General features: G+C 44.8%; 1 protein-coding gene across 2 annotated transcripts in view; it reads left to right on the forward strand.

Annotated features, from left to right (window-relative positions):
- Positions 1-14,291: 14,291 nt before the first annotated feature.
- The window catches only part of SAMD4A (sterile alpha motif domain containing 4A), a 210,590-nt gene continuing 203,428 nt past the window's right edge, over positions 14,292-21,453 (forward strand). For both annotated transcript variants that reach the window (XM_038544761.1, XM_038544762.1), the window contains exons 1-2: positions 14,292-14,387; positions 15,691-16,320. In XM_038544761.1, coding sequence (XP_038400689.1) covers positions 16,125-16,320 — 196 coding nt within the window. In that variant the 5' untranslated portion in view covers positions 14,292-14,387; positions 15,691-16,124. The remainder of the gene's footprint in view (positions 14,388-15,690; positions 16,321-21,453) is intronic.

Below are 21,453 nucleotides of genomic sequence, written 5' to 3' on the forward strand. Positions count from 1 at the left end.
AATTAGATATTATCTTCCCTAATCCTGGCTCAACTGACTAAGGTAGACAGAAAACTGAGACCAACAAGCTAAATAGCTCATATTATACAGCTACTTGATGGCAGAGTGGGGATTTGAATCCAGTTTTGCTGTATTTTATTTTGCCCAAAGCTTATACTTGTAGTCACTAGTTGCCTTCCTACATGGTCTGAAAAACACATGGTTTCTCATCACTGAACTGTAGATACAATTTAGAATTTCTTCCATCATTTTTATTGCTTTTCTCAAGCCTATTATCAGAGCCAGCACTTCCTAAAACATATTCCAGGCAATACTATACTAAAAGACCTATGAAGAATGGGTTCTGGGCTCCAGTAAATTTAGGACCTGCCCTAGACTCTACTCTCAGAAGAGGTATGATGAACATTAGCTGAATAAAGACTTTAAGGGGCCCCGGGGTGGCTCAGTGGGTTGAGTGTCAGTCTTTCGCTTGGGTCATGATCCTGGAGTCCTAGGATCAAGCCCCATGTCGGGCTCCCTGCTCAGTGGGGAGTCTGCTTCTCCCTCTCTCTGTGCCATTCCTCCTGCTTGTGCTCTCTCTCTCACTCTCATTCTCTCTCTCAAGTTAATAAATAAAATCTTTAAATAAATAAATAGTTTGAAAAATCTTGCAATAATATTTAAATATGTAACCAGGCAGTTTCTCATAACTTTTCTGACTGGGAACATTCTGAGGATATGGAAAGTGTGGGATTAATCAACATTTAATCTAAGATATCCCATGCAACAGCAGTACCAGTAACGAGAAAGTTGGTGTCAGAATGGTGGGATGTTCTCATCATACAGAGGTTGCTGCAAAGAGTACTGGGGAAAAGTATAACAAATGACAACTATAACAAAGCTGACTAATACCACAAGTATCACCAAATCTACAAATATAATATTAAATACATTTTCAAAAGAATATTGGGGAAGGGGAGTCTGATATTTTGTTAGATTTTAGAAATATGACCCTAAGGGTGCCTGGGTGGCTCTGTCACTTAAGCGTCTGACTCTTGATTTTGGCTCAGATTATGATCTCAGGATTGTGAGATGGAGCTCTTCATCAGGCTCCATGCTTGGTGGGGAGTCTGCTTAAAGATTTTCTCTCTCTCTCTCTCCCCCTTTCCTTTTCCCCTCCCTCCTTCTGCTCTCTCTCTCTCTCTAAAAATAAATAAATAAATCTTAAAAAAAGGAAACATGCCTCTAAATTTGTACATTTTAAAATTCCAACTATTCAAACTTGTGAACACATTTCAATTGCACTTTTAATTGAAAGCGTTTTGGCAATTCTTAAATTAATAACCAAGATTAGAATAAAGATTTAAAAAAAAGATTTTATGTATTTATTCATGAGAGACACAGAGAGAGAGAGGCACGGATAGAGGCAGAGGGTGGAGTAGGTTCCCCGCAGGGAGCCCGAACCAGGACTTGATCCCAGGACCCCAGGATCATGACCTGAGCCAATGGCAGATGTTCAACTGCTGAGCCACCCAGGCATCCCTAGAATAAAGATTTGATGAGAACAGTGATTTTTACTCTCTCTTATGTCAATCTGGGACAAGTTATCCCTTCAGAAGTTCTGAGGTCCCACTTTGGTAATTCTGACCCATATAAGTCCTGTAAATAGGAGTAGTCTTTGCAATGCTTACATTTAACCTTCTGGCTATATCTATTTGAAAATTTACCTATGACACCTTGTGAGATGTTTAGCTATAAAAAAAACTATAATGAATACTTCACACATTTGTTTATTTTTAAAAAGTGTGAATCCATCTGCATTCGTGTTTGGAAGTGTGGTTCATTTGCTTGTATTTATTTATCTTATTTAAATAACCGTACCAGTTAATTGATTTGAATTATATTGTTTGGATATCAGTAGAAAATGTAGTGTACCTAAGGGTTCTAAAAATTAGAGTTAACCCCTTCTTATCTAAGCATTGTAGAGAAAGCTGTCTCAAAAGCTTTCTTCATGTAATATTCTTCAGTCTTAAAAAGGAATGATATTCTGATACATACCACCACATGGATGAGTTTTGAGAGCATTATGCTAAGTGAGAAGACAGACACAAAAAGACAACATTGTGTGATTCCACTTCTCTGAGGTCCCTAGAATAGACAAATACATCATAGAGACAGAGAGTAGATACTGGTTAGCAAGGGCTGAAGGAACGGGGGAAGTGGGAGTTGTTTTTTGATGGGTACAGAGTTTCAGTTTGGGATGATGAAGAGTTCTGAAAATAGTGGTGACTTGCACAATGTGACTGTACTTAATGCTGCTGAGTTTTACACTTAAGAATCATTTAAAAAGGGGAGGATTTGATTTTTTTTAAAAAAGATCTTATTTATTTATTTGACAGAGGGAGAGAGCACAAACAGGGGGTGCATCAGAGGAAGAGGGAGAAGCAGACTCCCCGCTGAGCAGGGAGCCCGATGTGGGGCTCGATTCCATGACACTGAGATCATGACCTGAGCCAAAGGCAGACACTTAAACGACTGAGCCATTCAGGTGCCCCTAATGTTTTGTTTAGAAATTTACCAGAATAAAAAAAACAAAACAGGGGATCCCTGGGTGGCGCAGCGGTTTAGTGCCTGCCTTTGGCCCAGGGCGTGATCCTGGAGACCCGGATCGAATCTCACGTCGGGCTCCCTGCATGGAGCCTGCTTTTCCCTCTGCCTGTGTCTCTGCCCCAATCTCTCTCTCTCTCTCTATGTCTATCATAAATAAATAAATCTTAAAAAAATAAAATAAAAAAATAAAAACAAAAAAAAACAAAACAAAAGCAAAACTATTTTCTTCCTGGATTCAACATACTTGTCCAGTTCACATTCCAGTTTGACTCCTGAACAATAATTAATCACAACTGCTCAACATGGCCTTTGGATAGTGGCATTCTATTTACCTAAAACTGGGTTTTTAAGAAGTCTTTTTTTTTTTTTTCTAGAAGAATTCTTTAGTTGGAGGAACTGAAGAAAATTTGAACTTTAATGAAAAGTGAAAGCCAATTCCTCAAGAGTTCCCCTGCCTTACCTGAAGCTCATGTGGCCAGATTGACCTGGGGCCAGCCAGTGGCTCCAGTCTTGGCCTGAGTTGGGCCATGATGCCATGTGAAAATATACTAGGGGTGTTGGAAGTTGGTGTAGGCAATCACCACCCGGTCCTCAGCTCACAGAACACCAGCTTTCTATCTGAATGTGTGCCCCTGCCAACACTGAGATGTTTCTGAGCTTCTTCTGAAGAGAGCTAAACTCAAGTGTAGTCTCCTAAGCCCGGGCTCCTGGGCCTTACCCGGTTTGCCTTTCACTGTTGCTATCTTAGCAAACCTGACTCCTGATTTAGTCTCCCCACATTCCATCTGTCACCCCTTCTGCAGTTCCTTCCTCCACATCTCTCTCTTCATCCCCTCCAATCCTGACTCAAGCCCTGGCAATCCTGTCCTAGGCCTTATTACATGGATTTTAAGAAAGCATGTTATTGACGGGTGAATAGAAGCATGTCTCTATGTGAGGCAGACTCAAGATGTAAAGTAGCCAAATGAACACACTCTAATCTGGGCATGGAAAGAAGGAAAATGAATATTTATCAAGTAATTCCTAAGTGCCAAGTAATGCACCAGTTATTTGCAGGCCTCCTAATGAGCTTATGAGAGTCAGCACTGCAATTGTGTGTAAATAATATATGTTTTAAGTAAGCTCTATGCCCCATGTGGGGCTTGACCTCACCACCCTGAGATCAAGAGTCGCATGCTCCACTGGATGAGCCAGCCAGGCACCCCTAAATAATATTTTGTAATGCAGAAGCTACTTTACCATAGCTGTGCCTAATTTTCAGGAAGCACACTAGCCCCTAGTGGCAAATACAGAGTTCTATGTGATGCAGATGCCATCTTGGTTCACTTTAAATCACTCTTTAAACCTCCTCAATCCTGGCATTTCTGTTCATTCACCCAAGTCTGATCTTTTCACCGTCAATTCCTACTCTGCATCTCCACTTGAAAAGCCTATTCTCGCCAGCATGCACATCAGTGGTTCTGGACCTTTCCTGAGGACAGAGGACAGAGAACCACCTGGGCTCGTCTCCTTCCCCCAGAAAATGGTTTCCCCACCTGCAAGCTATGTTTCCAGCTCAGCTAAATCTCATTCCTCCTAGATGACTGCCTAATCATCTGCTCTTTGGAAGTTAGAATTTGTGCTAGAGCTCATTTTACATGTGATTGTCTGATATTACACACTGATAACCCTAGAAGACCTTCATTCAGGTCCGTTAAAATTTACAACTTTCAAAACATCCACACTTTTGTTCACTTTTCCCTTGAACCTATAAAATGCTTCTTCATAGATCAGAACAGCTTTGGAACAGATATATTTGGATCCTCATGGCAACAGTGTGTTGGGGACAGGCCATTACCAAATTATTGAGTGTCAGATACTATGAGACACTGCATGTGTTATTCACTCAAATCTCACAACAGCCTTGTGAGATGAGTAGTATTCTCTCCATTTTATAGGTGGTGAAATAAGATCGTCACCTACCCATGGTTGGTCAGATCACATTTGGAATCCCTTGTACAATTCCTAGGGTCATTTTAAGCTAGCAGATGGTATGTCTGTTCAGGAAGGTCCTCCAAGAAGCAGACACGAAGACAAGATTAGATGTGTAAGCCATGTATTGGGGGGAAATACCATGAAGGTTCAATGGGGAGGTAACAGGACCAGGCAGGGAGAGACTTCAGACTAGGACTGTGAAAACAGAAAGGGAAGAAGGATTGGGAGGAAGTGCTTCAGGCCACAGCACAGTTCTGAGAAAGTCTTGACTTAGTGATGGGGGGCCCCTGAGCAAAGAGGCAGCAGCCGGAGTTGGCAACACCATCCTGTGGCAGACCCTTGAAGGAGAGCTGCCCAGTGCATGTCCATGGCTGCCATGGATACAAGTTACAGAAATACAAACCAAGGACTTAAAGAAAGCACATTTTAATCTTCAATGCCAATGGCCACTCCAATAGCGAGGTCACTCCCTCATTAGAGGGAGTGATATGACCTGTGACTTGCAGACTTCTGAATCATCCCATGGGCCAGAAAAACCAGTAGACCAACTAAAGTCACTAATTTTTTTTAATTATCCAAATAAGACATGAAGAGCCAAATACTACCCTCTACCACCATCATTTAATATAAGGCACTTTAATCCTCCCAAAACAAGAAGAGTTTTTTTTTTTTTTTTAAGATTTTATGTATTTATTTATTCATGAGAGACACACAAAGAGAGGCAGAGACACAGGCAGAGGGAGAAGCAAACTCCCTGTGGGGAGCCTGATGCAGGAATCGACTCCAGCACCCTGGGATCATGAGCTGAGCCAAAGGCAGACACTCAACCACTGAGCCACCCAGTTGCCCCAAAACAAGACGAACTTAATCTCAAAGTGAAGCCCTTTGAGTTGAATGTATTTAGAACAGTGAAAAAACATTCTCGTTACTCTTGTTTTGCTGCATTTTAGGTAAAAATATGCTCATGGATTGGGTCTCAAAACACGGTTAGAGGGTATTTAAGTACCAGATGGGGCAATGGACCTGGGTCTTCTGAGGTAGCTTCTTCTAACCCTGAGACTCATTCATTCCCCTCACAACTATTTTCTGTGCACTTCTGTGTGATAGGTCCTAGAAAGATATTGAGGGTCCTGGTCTGGTCCCTGCACTGGTAATGCTTAAAATCTGGCGAGCGGAGAGATAATGGAGAAGTAAACAAATCAATAAGCGGACAGTTTCCCTTGTGGTACCTGCTACCTTAAGGAAAGGGTCACTACTATAGAGAGTGTGCTCTAAAAAGGCCTCTCCAAGAAGGTGACATTTGAGCAAAGGGAGGAGTCAGCCTTTTGAAGTGCTGGATGAGGAGCCAGAAAGACATAATTCTCCAGGAATAGTAAGTGCAAAGTCTTCGAGAAGAGAATGAGCTTGGCACCACTGAGCAATTGAACGAGGGCCAGGGGGGCTGCAGCCTGAAATGAGGTGAAGAGGGGCAGCTGGAGAGATCAAGCAGGGCATATTTCCAGCGTGTCTGGCTGAGAGTCCACTCTACCGCTATAATAATCTTATTTCAGGGATGCCTGGGTGGCTCTCAGGAATAAATAAATAAAATCTTAAAAAATATAAATAACCTTATTTCAGGACGGATATTCCTCTTGATCTAAATATGCTGTAGAAGTTCACAGGAAAGTAGAGTGTGAAGTTGCTTGAAGAGTGAGGTCCAGGTATTTCTCCAGAAACAGTTAAAGGGATGTACTTACCTTACAAATTCATCAGGGCTTTCCTTTTTGCAAGCCTAAATAAATAAATAAATAAATAAATAAATAAATAAATAAATAAATAAAATTTTAAAAAGAATTGTTTCATCGTTCAGGGGTTGACATATATTTAGCAAGTTTGTGAGATTTTTGCATACATCTAGCATGGCCATGTACTAATTTACAGTGAGAACTGTAACTTCCAAGGCCACCAAAAATCTGCACACTGCCACCAGCACTTTTTCATCTGTAGGTACTCCCTGTGGGAAGACATCCTCCAATCAGATCTGGGATGTGGAGACTAGGACACTTAGAGATGTACCTGAATGGCCCAAAAGAGAAAGGTGCTATCTTTCATCTAGAGAGAGCGTGTATGGACACTCTGCTCTTACTGTCTCCGTGGCTGCCCTCACGGCTTCAACAGGCTGTTCTTTCAGATGGTATTGCACACCTGTGGGCGGATACTCCCCCACCTTGCCTGATCTCAACGATTGCCAGAGGCTCTTGATAAAAATATGGACTTCCGGGCCCACTCCCGAAGATTTTATGTAGAAGGTTTGGGTGAGGGCTGCAAATATGAGTAGCTTCTCCTAGCAGCCCAGGTGATCCTTACCAAGTATGTTTAGGAAACTCTGCCTTGAGGCTCTTCAGATTTGTCTAATGAAGTGTTTTCCAAACTAATCCAATCACAAAATAACCTAGAGCATTTTCTAAATATGCAGCTTCTCAAGCCCCAGCTCAAAGGAATCAGAATTATCAGGCAAGGGGCCTGGAAATCTGTATGTCACTAAACAGTCCAGATTTATCTTATGACAGCAGAAGTTTAGTAAACACTGTAATTGAGACTCATATAGAAACTTTAAGACTTAAGATTCTGATTCACCACATCTACAGACAAACTCAGAGATCTGCATTTTAAAATAAGCTTCCAGGTGATTCTGATGCATAAGATTCATGGACCCCCACTTTGAAAAATATCGCAGTCAGTTTAACATTATTACAACTCATGCCTTTGTTCTTAACACCAAAACATTGATGGCATTTACTATGAACTTGCACATCCTCCTGCCTTTGCAAATGCTGTTCATGATTTAAACCTTTCTACTTAACTTCCTTTTTCAATTTTTTATTAAGAAAAATTTCATGAGGCGCCTAGGTGGTTCAGTTGATCAAACATTGGACTCTTGGTTTTGGCTCAGGTTGTGATCTCTGCATTGGGGGATCAAGCCTTGAGTCCAACTCCATGCTCCGCGGGGAGTCTCCTTGAGGTTTTCTCTTTCTCCCTCTTCCTCTGCCCCTCTTGCACGTCTAAAATAAATAAATAAATAATAAAGAAGAGAAAAATATTTCAAACATATGGAAAGCTTGGAAAGGTAGTTCACTATCTTGTTCAATACTTGCCATATTAATTTTATCCATGTACCTTGTTGCCAAACAATTAATTTCTTTCTTTCTTTCTTTCTTTCTTTCTTTCTTTCTTTCTTTCTTTCTTTCTTTCTTTCTTTCTTTCTTTCCTTCCTTCCTTCCTTCCTTCCTTCCTTCCTTCCTTCCTTCCTTCCTTCCTTTCTTTCTTTCTTTCGGCTCCTGCCCATTCTGGAGTCCACCATCGGACTTGAACTCAAGACCCTGAGATCAAGACCTGCTCTGAGATCCTTAACCCACTGAGCCACCTAGGCACCCCTTGCTGAACAATTTCAAAGTAGGCTGTAGACATCTTGATCCCTTGACCCCTCTCCCAAACACCTCAGCATGAATATCCTTTAAAAACAACAAAAAGGTATTCTTTTTCATATCCACAATATCAGTCAAATCTGACAAAACTAATAATAATTGCCTTAATATCAGCTTCCAAGCCTATGCTCAAAATTTTCTCAATTGTCCCCCAAATGTAATATCCTTTATAGCTATTTTTTTCAAACCTGGAGGCAATCAAGAATAACACATTGCATATGGTTGTTATGTGCCTTTTGTCTCTTTTAATCTAGAACAGTCCTTCCACCATTTTTCCCAGACCAGTTGTCCTGGAGAATGTCTCTCTTTCTGGCTTTGTCTGATTGTTCTGATTGTTCCCTCATGGGGTTGTACCAAACATACAAACAAACAAACATCCCCATACAAATATATATATATTTGTACTTACAACATATTTATAGAGACAAAGATTTGTTTGCCCTCTCCCACTCACATAACCTCTTTCCTCTCTCAAACAATCATATTTAATAATAACATTATTGAGGGATGCCTGAGTGGCTCAGCGGTTGAGCATTTGCCTTTGGCTCAGGGCGTGATCCTGGTCTCGGGATCGAGTCCCACATCGGGTTGCCTGTGAGGAGCCTGCTTCTCCCTCTTCCTGTGTCTTTGTCTCTCTCTCTATGTCTCTCATGAATAAATAAATAAAAATCTTAAAAATATATAAGATTATTGAACACTTACTATATGCCTGCAGTATTTTAGAGAAATTTAGATGTATCAAATTATTTACTCATAACAATAACAAGGTAGATTTGTTACCATTGAAACAAAGCACAGAATGGGAAGTGACTAGTAAAAGGTCAAATGGCTGGGAAGTGATAGGGTTGTGTTCCAGGACTCAAGACTCTTGCCACAAAAACAGAATTATAGCATAGACATTATTCTACAACTTAAAAAAGTTTATTTTTAGACCAATACATGAAATTTGACTTATCATTTTTATCCCCACCAATTTGTTATAAACATGAACATATAAAAAATGGAAGAATTGAGTGTTAAACACCTGTTGATTCTACAATCAACATTTTGTCATATTTATCATGTATTACTTTACCTATGTATCCCTCTATTTATTCATCAATCTATCATTTTTTGATGTATTTTTTCCAACTATGACTCATTTTTAAAAATAGCTGTATAAGATTTCTAGCATGGAGGTTTGATAATTAACACATTCCTCTACAGATAAGCAGTCTAGTGTTTTTGTTTATAAACAATGCTAAAATTAACATTCTTATATTAACACTCTGGTATATTTTTGTATACTTTATAGTAATGATACTTTAGCTTCCGTAGGATGGATTCCTAGAAGTGAGATTGTCAGGTTAAAGGATATGCCTAATTTAGTAGATACTGTTGGATCACTTTACAAGTATAATGCCACTAGTAAAGTCTGGGAAGACCTGTATTTCTCCTTGTTGTGTCTTATTACTAGAAGAAATGCGAACTGAAAGTATATAAACTTGAACTGCTGAGGACGCTCTACTGGTACAAACAACATCCACACACCAGATGTTATCAGTGTTTAAAATTTTGCCTATCTCTGTTGAAACTATTCACCCATTGAGAACCAACCAAAAAGGCACCGGACACAAAGTGTATTTCTGAATTTTCTAGGAAAGTTTCTGCCTCCATTGGTCTCGTTCAACACTAGGTAAGGTCTTTCCCTAGACTCACTGCACATTATACTCTTTATTTAGTGAAGTATGTGTGCACGCATAGTTTGTGTTCTCCACTAGAGGCTGAAGAGACCATGCCTTCTCTTCTACCTCTGTATCCTCTATTTGCCCAGCACAGTGATTTATATTCAATAAATACTTCTTGGTGAATGAATTAGTGAATGAAATTCAGGAGTAGAGTCCAGAGCAGCAGAAAGTGGCCAAATGCTGGAGTCTTTGTATTTCAGGCCAAAGAGCCTGGAATGTATTCAATGTTGATTCAGAAACCACAGGAAGTATCTGAACTGGGGCCTGGAAAGACCAGAGTTGAGGCCTGAAGATTTAGTAATGAGACTGAGACAAGACCCCGAGAGGAAGCAAACAGTCTCCTAAACAATTTTTGGGAGTTGAAGATCTAATTTTTGCAGTGTGTTTTTTTTTGGAAACTTTCTAAATTTAATTATAGTCAATGGTCCTGGGCTTATGCAGTGTTTTGTTTTGTTTCAACTTTTGGACATATGGTAAAAAAAATTAGAAAATATAGAGAAATAAAATAATAATTCTCAGTAACTCTACCATCCAGGGAAAATCATGAATAGTTATCATTTTGGTGGAAATCTTTTCAACACCTTTTACCTCCTATGAATATATGCAATATGGAATGGATACGTGAAATTTTATTTGTGTTTATTATTATTTATTTTTTTATTATTTGTTATTATTTATTTTATTGTTACATTTTCCTTATAAATTACATTACAAAAAATACAAAAAAAATAAATTACATTACATTTATATATGAAATTCAAATTATAATATATATAAGCTTTTATGTTAGATAGAAAACACCATCTATCTTCAATATTGTAGCTTGAGGACCTGACACAGAATACTCAATATATAGTTATTAAATCATTGAATGAATAATAACTATTCATTGTCTTTTACCTTTATGTGGAAATTTTTTAAAAAAGATTTTATTTATTCATGAGAGACACACAGAGAGAGAGGCAGAGACATAGGCAGAGGGAGAAGCAGGCCCCGTTGGGGAAGCCCGATGTGGGACTCGATCCCGGGATTCTGGGATCACGCCAAGGGCCAAAGGCAGATGCTTTTGACTGCTGAGCCACCTAGGCATCCCTTTATGTGGAGATTTTAAGACTTTTGCTAATTTATACAGCAAATAGTTAAAGATAACTTGTTTTCTTTTATTTATTTGCTTAAAGATTTTATTTATGTATTTGACAGGGAGAGAGCACAGGCTGGCAGAGAGACAGAGGAAGAGGGAGAAACAGACCCTCCACTGAGCAGGGAGCCTGTCACAGGGCCCTAGGATCCTGACCCAAGCCAAAGGCAGACACTTAACTGACTGAGCCACCCAGGCACCCTAGATAGAGAGCGTGTTTTAATGTCTCTATAACTAACGTACTTCCTTTTCTTGTTTTATTTTATTACTTCTAGAAGAAATGTGAATTTAAAATATATAGACATGGGCTCCTGGAGATATCTTATTGATACACACAGTACCTAGACATTTTCTTAAGCAGTGATTTATAAACATGGCACTGATTTGTCTGGACTTAGTCATCTTTGAAACAGTTGAACATGAGATATTTGATCAAAAGTATTATTCACTGAGCAAACACCAATTTCTTCCCTTCCCAGATTCTAGGAATGAGAAAATCAAAAGAATGTTAAAAGAATGTTAATTCATTTGATATTCTCTTCTGTCATTCATATGGAGAATCTTTTGGTTGGCACACCACTATAGACTCAGTACCTGTGCTCTGTACTCACTGCTTAATCCAGTGCCTGGAACAAAGTAGGTGAGCGTTAGGTATTTTTCAAGTGAATAAATAGGAAAATAGTGAACACAGACCTATTAATAATCTCTTTTATCCCATATTTTCATTCCTTCTCCAAGTGGTGTGGATTTTTAGTACTTGTTAGCCACTCTTTAATTATCCATAAAAACTTGGTACAGGTTCATATGGGAAAATTTCACATTTAATACAAAAACATATATTTAGCTGATAGAGTATTTTCTTCCCTCAGAGTCTTGACTTCACTTTGCAGAATAAAAAAGCAGCATCATGGGGTTTTATCTATACTTCCTTTCTCATCAGAGGAAAGGCCCAGAGAAAAGGGAAACCACAAGTATTGTGAACCCACAAAAACAAGAGGGACTAAAAATTCATTCATGCTCTTCTTTGTATTTCTCAAAAATAGCTCAAAAATTAGCTAAATCCAAATCTTTTCCTAGGTTAAAGCTGTAAGGACTACATTTTCCAGTAGGTGGCGTATTTTCTTCAGCATAAAGTAGAATTCTTGAACATTTGCCTCAAGGTTTGTTGATTGTTTTTTAGTTTTACTATTCCTTCAATAATGTGCAGGTGACAACAGATAAATTAATGAAACTGATGTTTCTTTTACCTTCTTAAAAAAGTGGAAACCTTGGCGATTTTCAAAAGCTTCAGATGAGGAACTTGTACTTTCTGGCTGCCATTGATAGCAAGGTATACGACCAGGGTAGACCCTTTAACCCTCCTCCCCATTTCCTGATAGGAGTTATTACTTAGGACTGGCTAATTGATAGTAATGTCTTGGAGCAAATGATGTCAAGATCTTTCTGCCTCTATAATAATAAAAAGAAAAAAAAATCCTCCCCACTGTCTTTAGAATTCTCTATTTCAAAAAAAAAAAAAAAAAAGAATTCTCTATTTCAGGGAAAACATTCATTAAATCATGCAGATACCTTTCCTGGTTGATAATGGACTTAAAAATTATTCACATACCCTATTTTAATGGTAACACCTAAGCTTTTACAGCTCCACAAGACCTTTCACTACCCCCAACAGACAGGTGCTCTCACACGTCTGACACCTAGTAAACGGTGCAGAAACTAGATTTGAGGAAGGAAAGCAGAATTGAAATTCCAGGGACATACGCTGGAGTTGAAAAACGGAAATGTTCATTACTGGAATAATATCTCAAATACTTTATGTACAAAAATATTGTGTTAGCGAGAGTAGGGAAGGCTGAGTCTGAAGCACGCATTTCACTGATTTCTCAGAAGTACTCTTTTATAAACAAAGCTTCAAGTTACTGGAGAAAATGTTCAAGGGCTCAGTGTTTCACTGAAAACACGGAACTGGCCGGATTTGGCATTCAAGTCCACCCGTGAATATTCACCTGATAATAGCAGGTACAGTGATTTTTAGGTTTTAGGGGATTTTTAACCAATCCTTCTTTTTTTTTTTTTTTTTTTTTAAGATTTTATGTATTTATTCATGAGAGACACACAGAGAGAGGCTGGGACACAGGCACAGGAAAGCCTGATTTAGGACTGGATCCCAGGACCCTGGGATCACGACCCTCTGAGCCAAAGGCAGATGCTCAACCACGGAGCCGCCCAGGCGCCCCTAATCCTGTACTTTTGAGACTAGCTGGCAGCACTTTTCCGGCTCACCTTATGCCTCTCCCAGCCCACCCTACGCCGCACGCCCCTATTCTCTTGCGCGCACGTGGACCGCCGACCCCCGCCCGGCCTCGCGCACTGTGCAGGCCCAGGTGAACTGGCGAGCGGGGCGACTCAGACGAGCCGACAGGTGGCCTCGCTCGCCTTGCGGCCGCCCGGGGCGGCGCTCTTCCCCAGCCGGGCCCGCCGCCACCGCCCGCGCGCCAGGCCGAGCTCCCAGGCTGGCCCTAGTAGTCGGGCTGCCTCCCCAGGGGAGAGCGAGGCCCGAGAGGGGCGCCGGGTCGCCCGCGAGGCCGCCCACAAGAGCAAAGGGCGGCCAAGGCCAGAGCCAGGTGAGGGGTGATCAGGCCGGGCGCTCTTCGCACCCCTCGGGCCAGCGCCACCCCGGGCCCGGCACCCACGCACGTCCAGCTCTGTGAACCGCCCCTCGGCTGCCTCCGCCCTTTGCTCCGCGATCCCGGGGACCCGCCCACGCCCCCAGCAGCCGTGACCCCGGGTCTCCGCCGCCCGCGGGCCAAGCCGATCGGCCGTCCCCGGGCCCCAGGAGTCGGCGAACCGCATTCCCAAGGACGCGCAGCCGGGGGCAGCGCCGCCCCCTCCCCGGCGCCCTTCGGGTCCTCTGCTGCCAACGCTCCCGCGGCTGCAGGGCCCCGACTCTCCAGAAGTCCCTGGAGGCCAGGGGAAGAATCCACTCGGACCCCTCCCCTTCTCCAAACTTCTTCCCTGTGCGGGGCGGTCCTTCCAGCCCGACCCTCTGCGCCATCCGGCTCCTCCCTCTCCGCTCCCCTCCCCTCCTCCGGTCCCCACTTAGGAATCCGCCCCCCCACCCCCGTCGCCGGCCGGGTCCGGGGATCCTCCCCCCGGCTCCCCCCGCGTGCCGCCGCCGCCGCCGCCGCCGCCGCCCGGGTTCCTCTCCCCCCTCTCGGGCGCTCCCTGCCAAGCCCATGATGTAATGGTGTATGTTAATCAGTAGCATGTGGGGAGCTCCGGCTCCGGCGGCTCAGTCCTCCGCGAGCCGACACTGGGGGCAGCAGCAGCGGCGGCGGCGGCGGCCCGGACCCGCAGCGCCGCACTCTCTCAGCGCCGCCCGCCCCGACGGCATGGCCCGCGGCCCGCGCCCCGGGCGCCCGCAGCCTCGCTGAGAGCCGCCGCGGCCCCGACCCACGCGTCGGGCCCCGAGCCGCCGGGATGAGCCGCGCCGAGGTGAGCGCCCCCAGCCTTCCGACCTCGGGAGGGTCCCGGGGTCCCCTTCCCGAGAGACTTCCCCCTCTGCTCGGGAACTTTTGGGAGGCGGGAGGCGGGAGGCGCGAGGCGGGAGGCGCGAGGCGCGAGGCGGGATGCTGGCTGCCAGCGGCCCCTCGAGGGCTGAGCCGCCGGGCTCTTCGCCCCGCAGCCCGCGGCCCCCCGGACAGGCGTACGAGGGGGGAGCCCCCGAAGCCGAACTTTCTTCTTTGCGGTCGTTGGGGGGCGTGTGCGGGCGGCGCGGAGCCGCAGTGTCCGCGGAGCCGCCCTGCCCGCCGGGGGAAGCAGGGCTCCGGGCTCCGGCCGTCCCCGCGCTCGGCGCGCGCCCGGGGCCGTGCAGCCTTCGGCCTGGGAAGCGCGGGCGAGACGCTGGGCCGGCGGGACCCGCCCGTAGGCGGTGGCAGCCGGGGCGGAATGCCTAAAGCACACACGCTCGTACACACAGACGCGCACGCACGCACACATCTGATCGCTCTGGGCGAAGCAGGCCCTCGGAGACCGCCCGGGTGGGCTGGCGCGGCGCGGCGCGGCGGGGCGCGGGGGAACCGGGGCTCCGCTGCGCCTCCGCCCGCTGGGCGCGGAGCTTTGGGTGGGGAGTTTATTTTTGTCTCGAGCTGCTGCCGCGGCTGCTCACGGCCTAAATCCAGAGGGGCGCCTGGCGGTGGAGATGCTGGCTGTTGCTGTAGATGGAGCTGCAGCCGCTCGGCTGCTTCTCCAGGAGGTGGAGGAGGAGGAAGAGAGGAGGAGGAGGAGGTGGTAGAGGAGGTAGAGAACGAGGAGGAGGAGGAGGAGGAGGAGGTGGGCAGAGGAGGAGGTATAGGAGGAGGAGGAGGAGGAGGAGGAAGGAACTCGGGCTGCTGCTGCCTCCGCCTCTGTTTTGCATTAGCCCCCACCCCCACCCCCGCGCCCCTTCGCAGCCGCATTGCAAGTTTTCCGCGCGAGGAAGATCTGTTGCTGGTGCTGGCGTTTGCAGGCTCAGCCCTCGAGGCCACCCCGGGTGGGGTGTGTGGGGAGCACCAGCCGTTCGCAGAGGCAGCAACAGGAAGCCGTGGGGTCTCCTCCCGCACCTGGGAAGGAGGTTCCTGGCCGTTCCCAGCACGGCAGTAGCTCCTCTCGCGCATCCGGGTGCGGAGGGGGCTGCCGGAATCTGGGGAACCAAACCCCCCGCGGGGCGCCCCCCCCCCCCGCCCCCTGTGATGCACTCGTTTCCCGGGCGCGCTCTCTCGCTGGCCGAGGTCTCACTGCAGCCTTTCTCTCCTTCCAGTGGTGATCGCCGCTCGGGAATGCGGGTGTGAAGGGTCCGAGCTGCCGCCCAGCGGGGAAGAGACCCCGGGACGCCGGAAATCACCATCCCGAAGCTGCGCGAAGGGGGGGAAAGAGCATTCTTTCAGTTTGTGTGCCTTGTGGGGAAATTTTTTTTTTTAATCGTTATTTTTTTTTTTTTGAAAAAGAAACATTTCCGTGCTACTGTCTGTCATCATCTCTGGGGAAATCAGCCAGAACCGCCGGAACGTAACTGCAACCAGACGAGAGAGGCAGGAGCCGAGGCAGTACCTGCAGCGTCCGGGCACCAGAGCCACCTTGGAACGGGAACGCGTCTCCGGCGGCCGTGGGGCTGCGGCTCCGCCAAACTTTGGGGCGGGCGGGGCGGGCTGGGGCGCCGAGGGGGCTTCGTAGACCGAGGGCCGCCCCCTAACCATGATGTTTCGCGACCAGGTCGGGGTGCTGGCGGGCTGGTTTAAGGGCTGGAACGAGTGCGAGCAGACTGTTGCGCTGCTGTCGCTGCTGAAGCGCGTGAGCCAGACCCAGGCCCGCTTCCTCCAGCTCTGCCTGGAGCACTCGCTGGCCGACTGCGCCGAGCTGCACGTCCTGGAAGGCGAGGCCAACAGCCCCGGTAAGTGCGCGGCCACCGCTGTCCCGCCTGGTCCCCCCGGCCTCCCTCCCCCACCCGGTCCTGCCGCCCAGCCTCGGGCCTGGGCCCCGCCCCCGGGCTCCTGCCGGCGGGTGCGCGGAGGGCGCGAGCCCCGGGGCCCTGGGCCGCCGCCCCCCCGCCCCCCCCCCCCCCCGCCGGTCCCTGCCGCCCACTTACCTCCGCTGGCCGCTTTGGTGTTTTGCCTACTGTCAACTCCTTCAGCCCATTCCGTGTGGTAGCCACGGTAGCATGAATGATTGATTTTTCTCTCATGCAGTTTCCTGGGAAATAAGTAAGTCAGGTCACGTAGAGTCTGGATTTTCTGGGCTTTTTTTTTTTTACCCCCCTTCTCATTCTTTTTCTTTTGGGCAACGTGGCTCTCTGGATTTCAGCAACACATGAAGAAGCCGGACTGCCCTTCAGAAAGCCAAGCTTTGATTAGGCTGTATGAGGAATACATGGAAATTCAATGTTATTATTCCTTTTCCCCCATGGATATTCCAGTTTTAGAGCCCTGTCTTCAGACCAATATGCAGGTGACGCTACAGACTATTCAAATGATATTTGCAGTTTGTATACTGTGGGGTTATACTTATCCTTCAGGGCCTTCTGGTATTGATAGGAATGAATCTTGTAGAAAGGATCTTACAGGAAGGGTCTCGGTGGAAAGCAGGCATGAACCAGGGCCCTTAATGCTTTCTGTTGGAAAACTTTACTGAATATAACAGAATTGTGTCATATTACTCTGCTAGCATTTACAGACATCTCAACTAGTATAGAAAGTGAATATACAGGGAAGGTTCAGCAGTTTTCTATTTGCTAGCATGGGTGGTGACAGACAGAAATTATATCCCCGGGTGGGGAGGTGTGGGGTAAGGAAATGGGATGGAGAAAGGTCTGTTGGTTGTAATTTTGGATAGGGGAAATTCTTCAGCTCATGCTGCAGCAGGAGGGTGAACAGAGCCCCCAGTGTTTACGCAGAGAAAAGAATGCAGGGTCCTCTTCCAGCTGTTCCATGTTAAAGCCGCCAGCCTGCAAGACTCAGCAGAGGTCTGGGCTGCCATTTGATGACAAGGTCCAGTCCAGGGCAGCCGGGCCTGGGAGAAACTAAAGTGAGTGAGCGTGCTGTCAGGGCAGCAAGAGGAGAGCTGGCCTCCCTCCTTACTCCTCCTCCCTGATGTGGTGCTCATGAGGCTGAAAACCCTTGGATGGGATGTTTCCATATATAGAATCATAGGCTGGAAGTCAGCCGGGAAATCCTCACAGCTCTTTTCCTGACCACTCAGGGCTGCACCCAGAGGTCCCTGTGCTGCCAGGTGTGGAAGGCCACACTGAGAGAGATCACACAGGCCCCACTGGGATTCAGCCCCGAGCCCAGACAGCCCACCCTGTTACTCACAAGGGTGGCAGAGGCAGGGCCCCTTCTGTTCAGTTTAGTTCCACATTTATAAATAGCCTAAGGGCCAGCCTCCTTCATAAGGGTGTAGGAGCATAACTAGGAAAACCGATGATCTACTCTCTTGACTTCTGTCCTTGATATGACAGGGTTGCCTGGTTCACCTGCTTGATATTTGTTTTCTCAAGGTTGGACAAACAAGGTTATGTAAACTTTCGTGTGTTATAGAATGCAGACGATTTAAGTATAGTAATTGATGTTGAATGCTTGACTTCAGTGCCTGTAGAGACTATTTCAAATACTGATAATGAATCTTTAGGTTACTCAAATGTTAGAGCAACATTTTTTGCCCTCTGAGTTAAAAGAGACTTTTTCTCCACATAGCATCAGTTCAGCAAGTGAAAGCATTAAATGTGTGGTGTAAAAAGTAGTTGCTTACTCTAAAAAATCTTGTCATTTATAAACTCAAGAAAAATATGAACTTCTCTGAGTTTTTATAAGTCATTTGGTAATCTCCCCCCACCCCCAATTTTATTTTACTGCACTTACTTGTGAAAACCTACCTGTTCATGCTGCCAAGTGCTATAGAGGTACAAAATCTAGAGCCATTACGTAAGACAGGGACTGTTTTCCGGTTTCTGAATTAATCTTTCAACCTGGAGATTTTGCTTCCTTGGAAACCTTTGCACTTGTTTTGTTGTGTGGCCAGGACAGAAATTCATTAGGAAGGTTGTGTGATGGTTCCATATACTTCTCTATGGGGATCATATAGAGCATCAGGATTTGTCATGGTATATCCATGTCTGGAGTGTGGCGCTCTCACATATCTGGAACCTAGCCAAGAACCAGGAAAGGGGCATAAATGCCCACTCAGCAACCAGAATAGATGACATGAAGTATGAGAGAATACTTCAAACCCTTTCTTAGAACATATTTTTATTTTATTATTTTTTAACATTTTTATTTTAGACAACAACCCTAACGACTTTTTTTAATGTGAAAAGTAATCCATAGCATATTAGGGGTAGCACATTGAGAATGGGATGTGGGCAGCTGTAACCAGCAGTGCAAAGTGACCCTAGAGAGCTTGGCAGCTGGGAAAAATAGAGACGTTATAACTTAAGACACAGGAATTGGGAACAGAAGCCCTGAAGGTTTGGGAATGTGAGAGTAGGAACCCTCAATTGATCTTGCAGGCATTACTCTGTAATAATGTAAATCAGTAATTACTGTTTACTGTGAATGAGAGTGAACTACCAGAAATGGTACGTTTTTAAATACGCTTTTTGAGAAGAGAGGGAAATATGCCATAAACTTTGAAAATATTGACACTCAAGATAATTAACCTCCAAGGCTGTTTTGGTGTGTAAGGCTCATACCCATTCAGAAAACTAGGTTGTGTAGAATGACTCATTCATTGGCTGGCTGAGGTTTCCTATACCAAAATCATCATGTCTCACTTACTTTACTTTGTAATCATCAATTAAAAAAACACATATTTCTTCTGGTGTTGAGAGATTTTAAACCTTGGTGAATGGGAACCAAATTCATATCTGAGGCATGATCTCAGTATAATAAAAAATTTAATTAGTCATAGAATGAACTTGGTTCTGATTTCTCCAGGACTGACTTTAAATAGAGATAATTTTTCACATCAGACATGGTTTGTTTGGAGATCTGTGGGATGTATTTTGACGCTAACTTTTTAGTCTCTTAAATTTAGAATTTGTTTTTGTTTTTGTTTTTTTCTTAAATTTAGAATTTGTTGAGAAGTTAGTGATTCACTGGTTTATCCTTTGCCTCGGGTTCATGGTCATCTGAGATCCAAAAAAATGGTTGAGCCAATCCCTATGGGTTTGTGTGTGTGTGTGTGTGTGTGTGAGAGAGAGAGAGAGAGAGAGTTTCACTCTAGATTATGTGTAAGTGGGTATTGTTCCTAAGTAGAAGTTGGTTTCCAGAACCCTCAAATCGCAGATTAGCACTTTAGCCACCAGCCCAGATTAACCTGGAGACTTCTGGAGTCTCAGTTTGTTTCTGGGCCTAACAGGTCCTGTGATGCATAAAAATGGCAAAAATGGAACTTTTTGATTTTACTTGCAGTTTCCTAAAGAAAAATAGGTTGGATGGCATTGTTTATTCATGACTTTTGTCATTTGGACTTGAAATAAGTTTTGCAATGGAAACTGTAAGAAACGGATGTGCACAAGTAAATCCATAAAGATTTACAAAACAGTGCATACTTTGTGGCGCAATTGCATATGTTTGTAGTAAATAAATGGCAAAAAGATTGTTGCTTTACTTAACATTTAAATACAAGAGAAAAGATCTGAAACGGCAATGCTGGAGACAAAACTAATTGTGGAGATTGAAAAAGGACCTGTGTGCATATTTACTTTCCTTAGAGAGTGAAGATGGTGCTTTTGTGATTTTTTTTATGGTGTTTGGCATGCCATACCCTGAGTTACTTTTTTAGATCACAAATGGAGTCAAAGGAAAGCAGAAGAATTGAGATTTTTCTGATGATACTGGAGAAGATCTTGTTTGGAGTTCTTCCTTTTGCTTACTCATTCAGCACTCATTTTCTGACTACCTACAGCTCTCCTGCCCCTGTGTTGTGCAGTGGGAACACAGAGGTACCTTATTATGTTCCAGTGCTTGGTGCATAGATACCCAGTGTTGAGTGACTAATGTGGTATCATAGGTGCTGAAGCATAGGTATGGGAATAAAAAGGATGGAGGGAGGGCTTCTGGGAGCATTGTGAATCTAGCAGCTAATTGTCTGGGGGAGTCAGAGAAGACTTCACTGGAGAAGGGATGTGTTTGTGTTGAATTTTGAAGGGTGCATGGGAGTTGGTTCAGTAAGTCCAAAGGATTGTTGAGAGTAGGCATGAAGGCATTTTTCGAGCAGAAGGGATAGCTTCGATAAAAATGTTGCCTTCTGAAAGGGCCTGTGCAGGAAATGGTGAGTTCAGAGTGGCTAGGAGAGTACAGAATGCTGACCTCTAAGAGGCCGAAGTTAAAACAGATGCTGTGTGGGTATGCAGAATTTTGCCAGCTAAGGTGTTTGGACTCAATCCTGCAGAGATGATAGAAAACCCAACAGGGCTTTTAGGAAAGGAGTTAAAAGAAGGAAGGTGTATGTGTGTGTGTGCATTTGTGTGTGTATTTGTACACTTTTGGGAAAGACCTTCTAATATATGCATGATTCTCTGAGAGGCAAAAATGGGAGAAGTAAGGCAAAGTTTGGTTCAGTTCAGTTTCCATTTTGGTCACCTGGTGGCATCATCAGCTCAGGGCAGCTTTGTTGCTTTCAGCATTGATCTGTGGGGAAGAAGAAAGGATTGATGTGGAGACGAAAAGAAGGTATTGTTCAGGTGGGCATTTATTTGTATCCATGGGAAGGCATATGTTGTAAAGGATTCTTAGAGTTTGGATTTTGAAATCAGAGTGGGCTAGTCAATTAATTTCTGAGCCTCAGTTTTCTTATCTGTAAAATGGAGCTAATAAAACCTTGATATTGTCCAGAAGTTACTTGTTAATAATGCAGTGAGGGCCTATTCTATCACTCAGGCTTAAATTTGCCTCTAATTTATGTAAAGTTGTCTCGAATTAATGTAGACTTTATATGAATAATGATTTTGTAGATGACAGGAACCTTTTTATCTGAAGGATTATCAGGAAGAGATTGTAGATGACTTGGCCCCCTGAAAAGATATGAG

Source organism: Canis lupus, chromosome 8 (assembly GCF_011100685.1).
Source record: "Canis lupus familiaris isolate Mischka breed German Shepherd chromosome 8, alternate assembly UU_Cfam_GSD_1.0, whole genome shotgun sequence".
Lineage (NCBI taxonomy): Eukaryota > Metazoa > Chordata > Mammalia > Carnivora > Canidae > Canis > Canis lupus.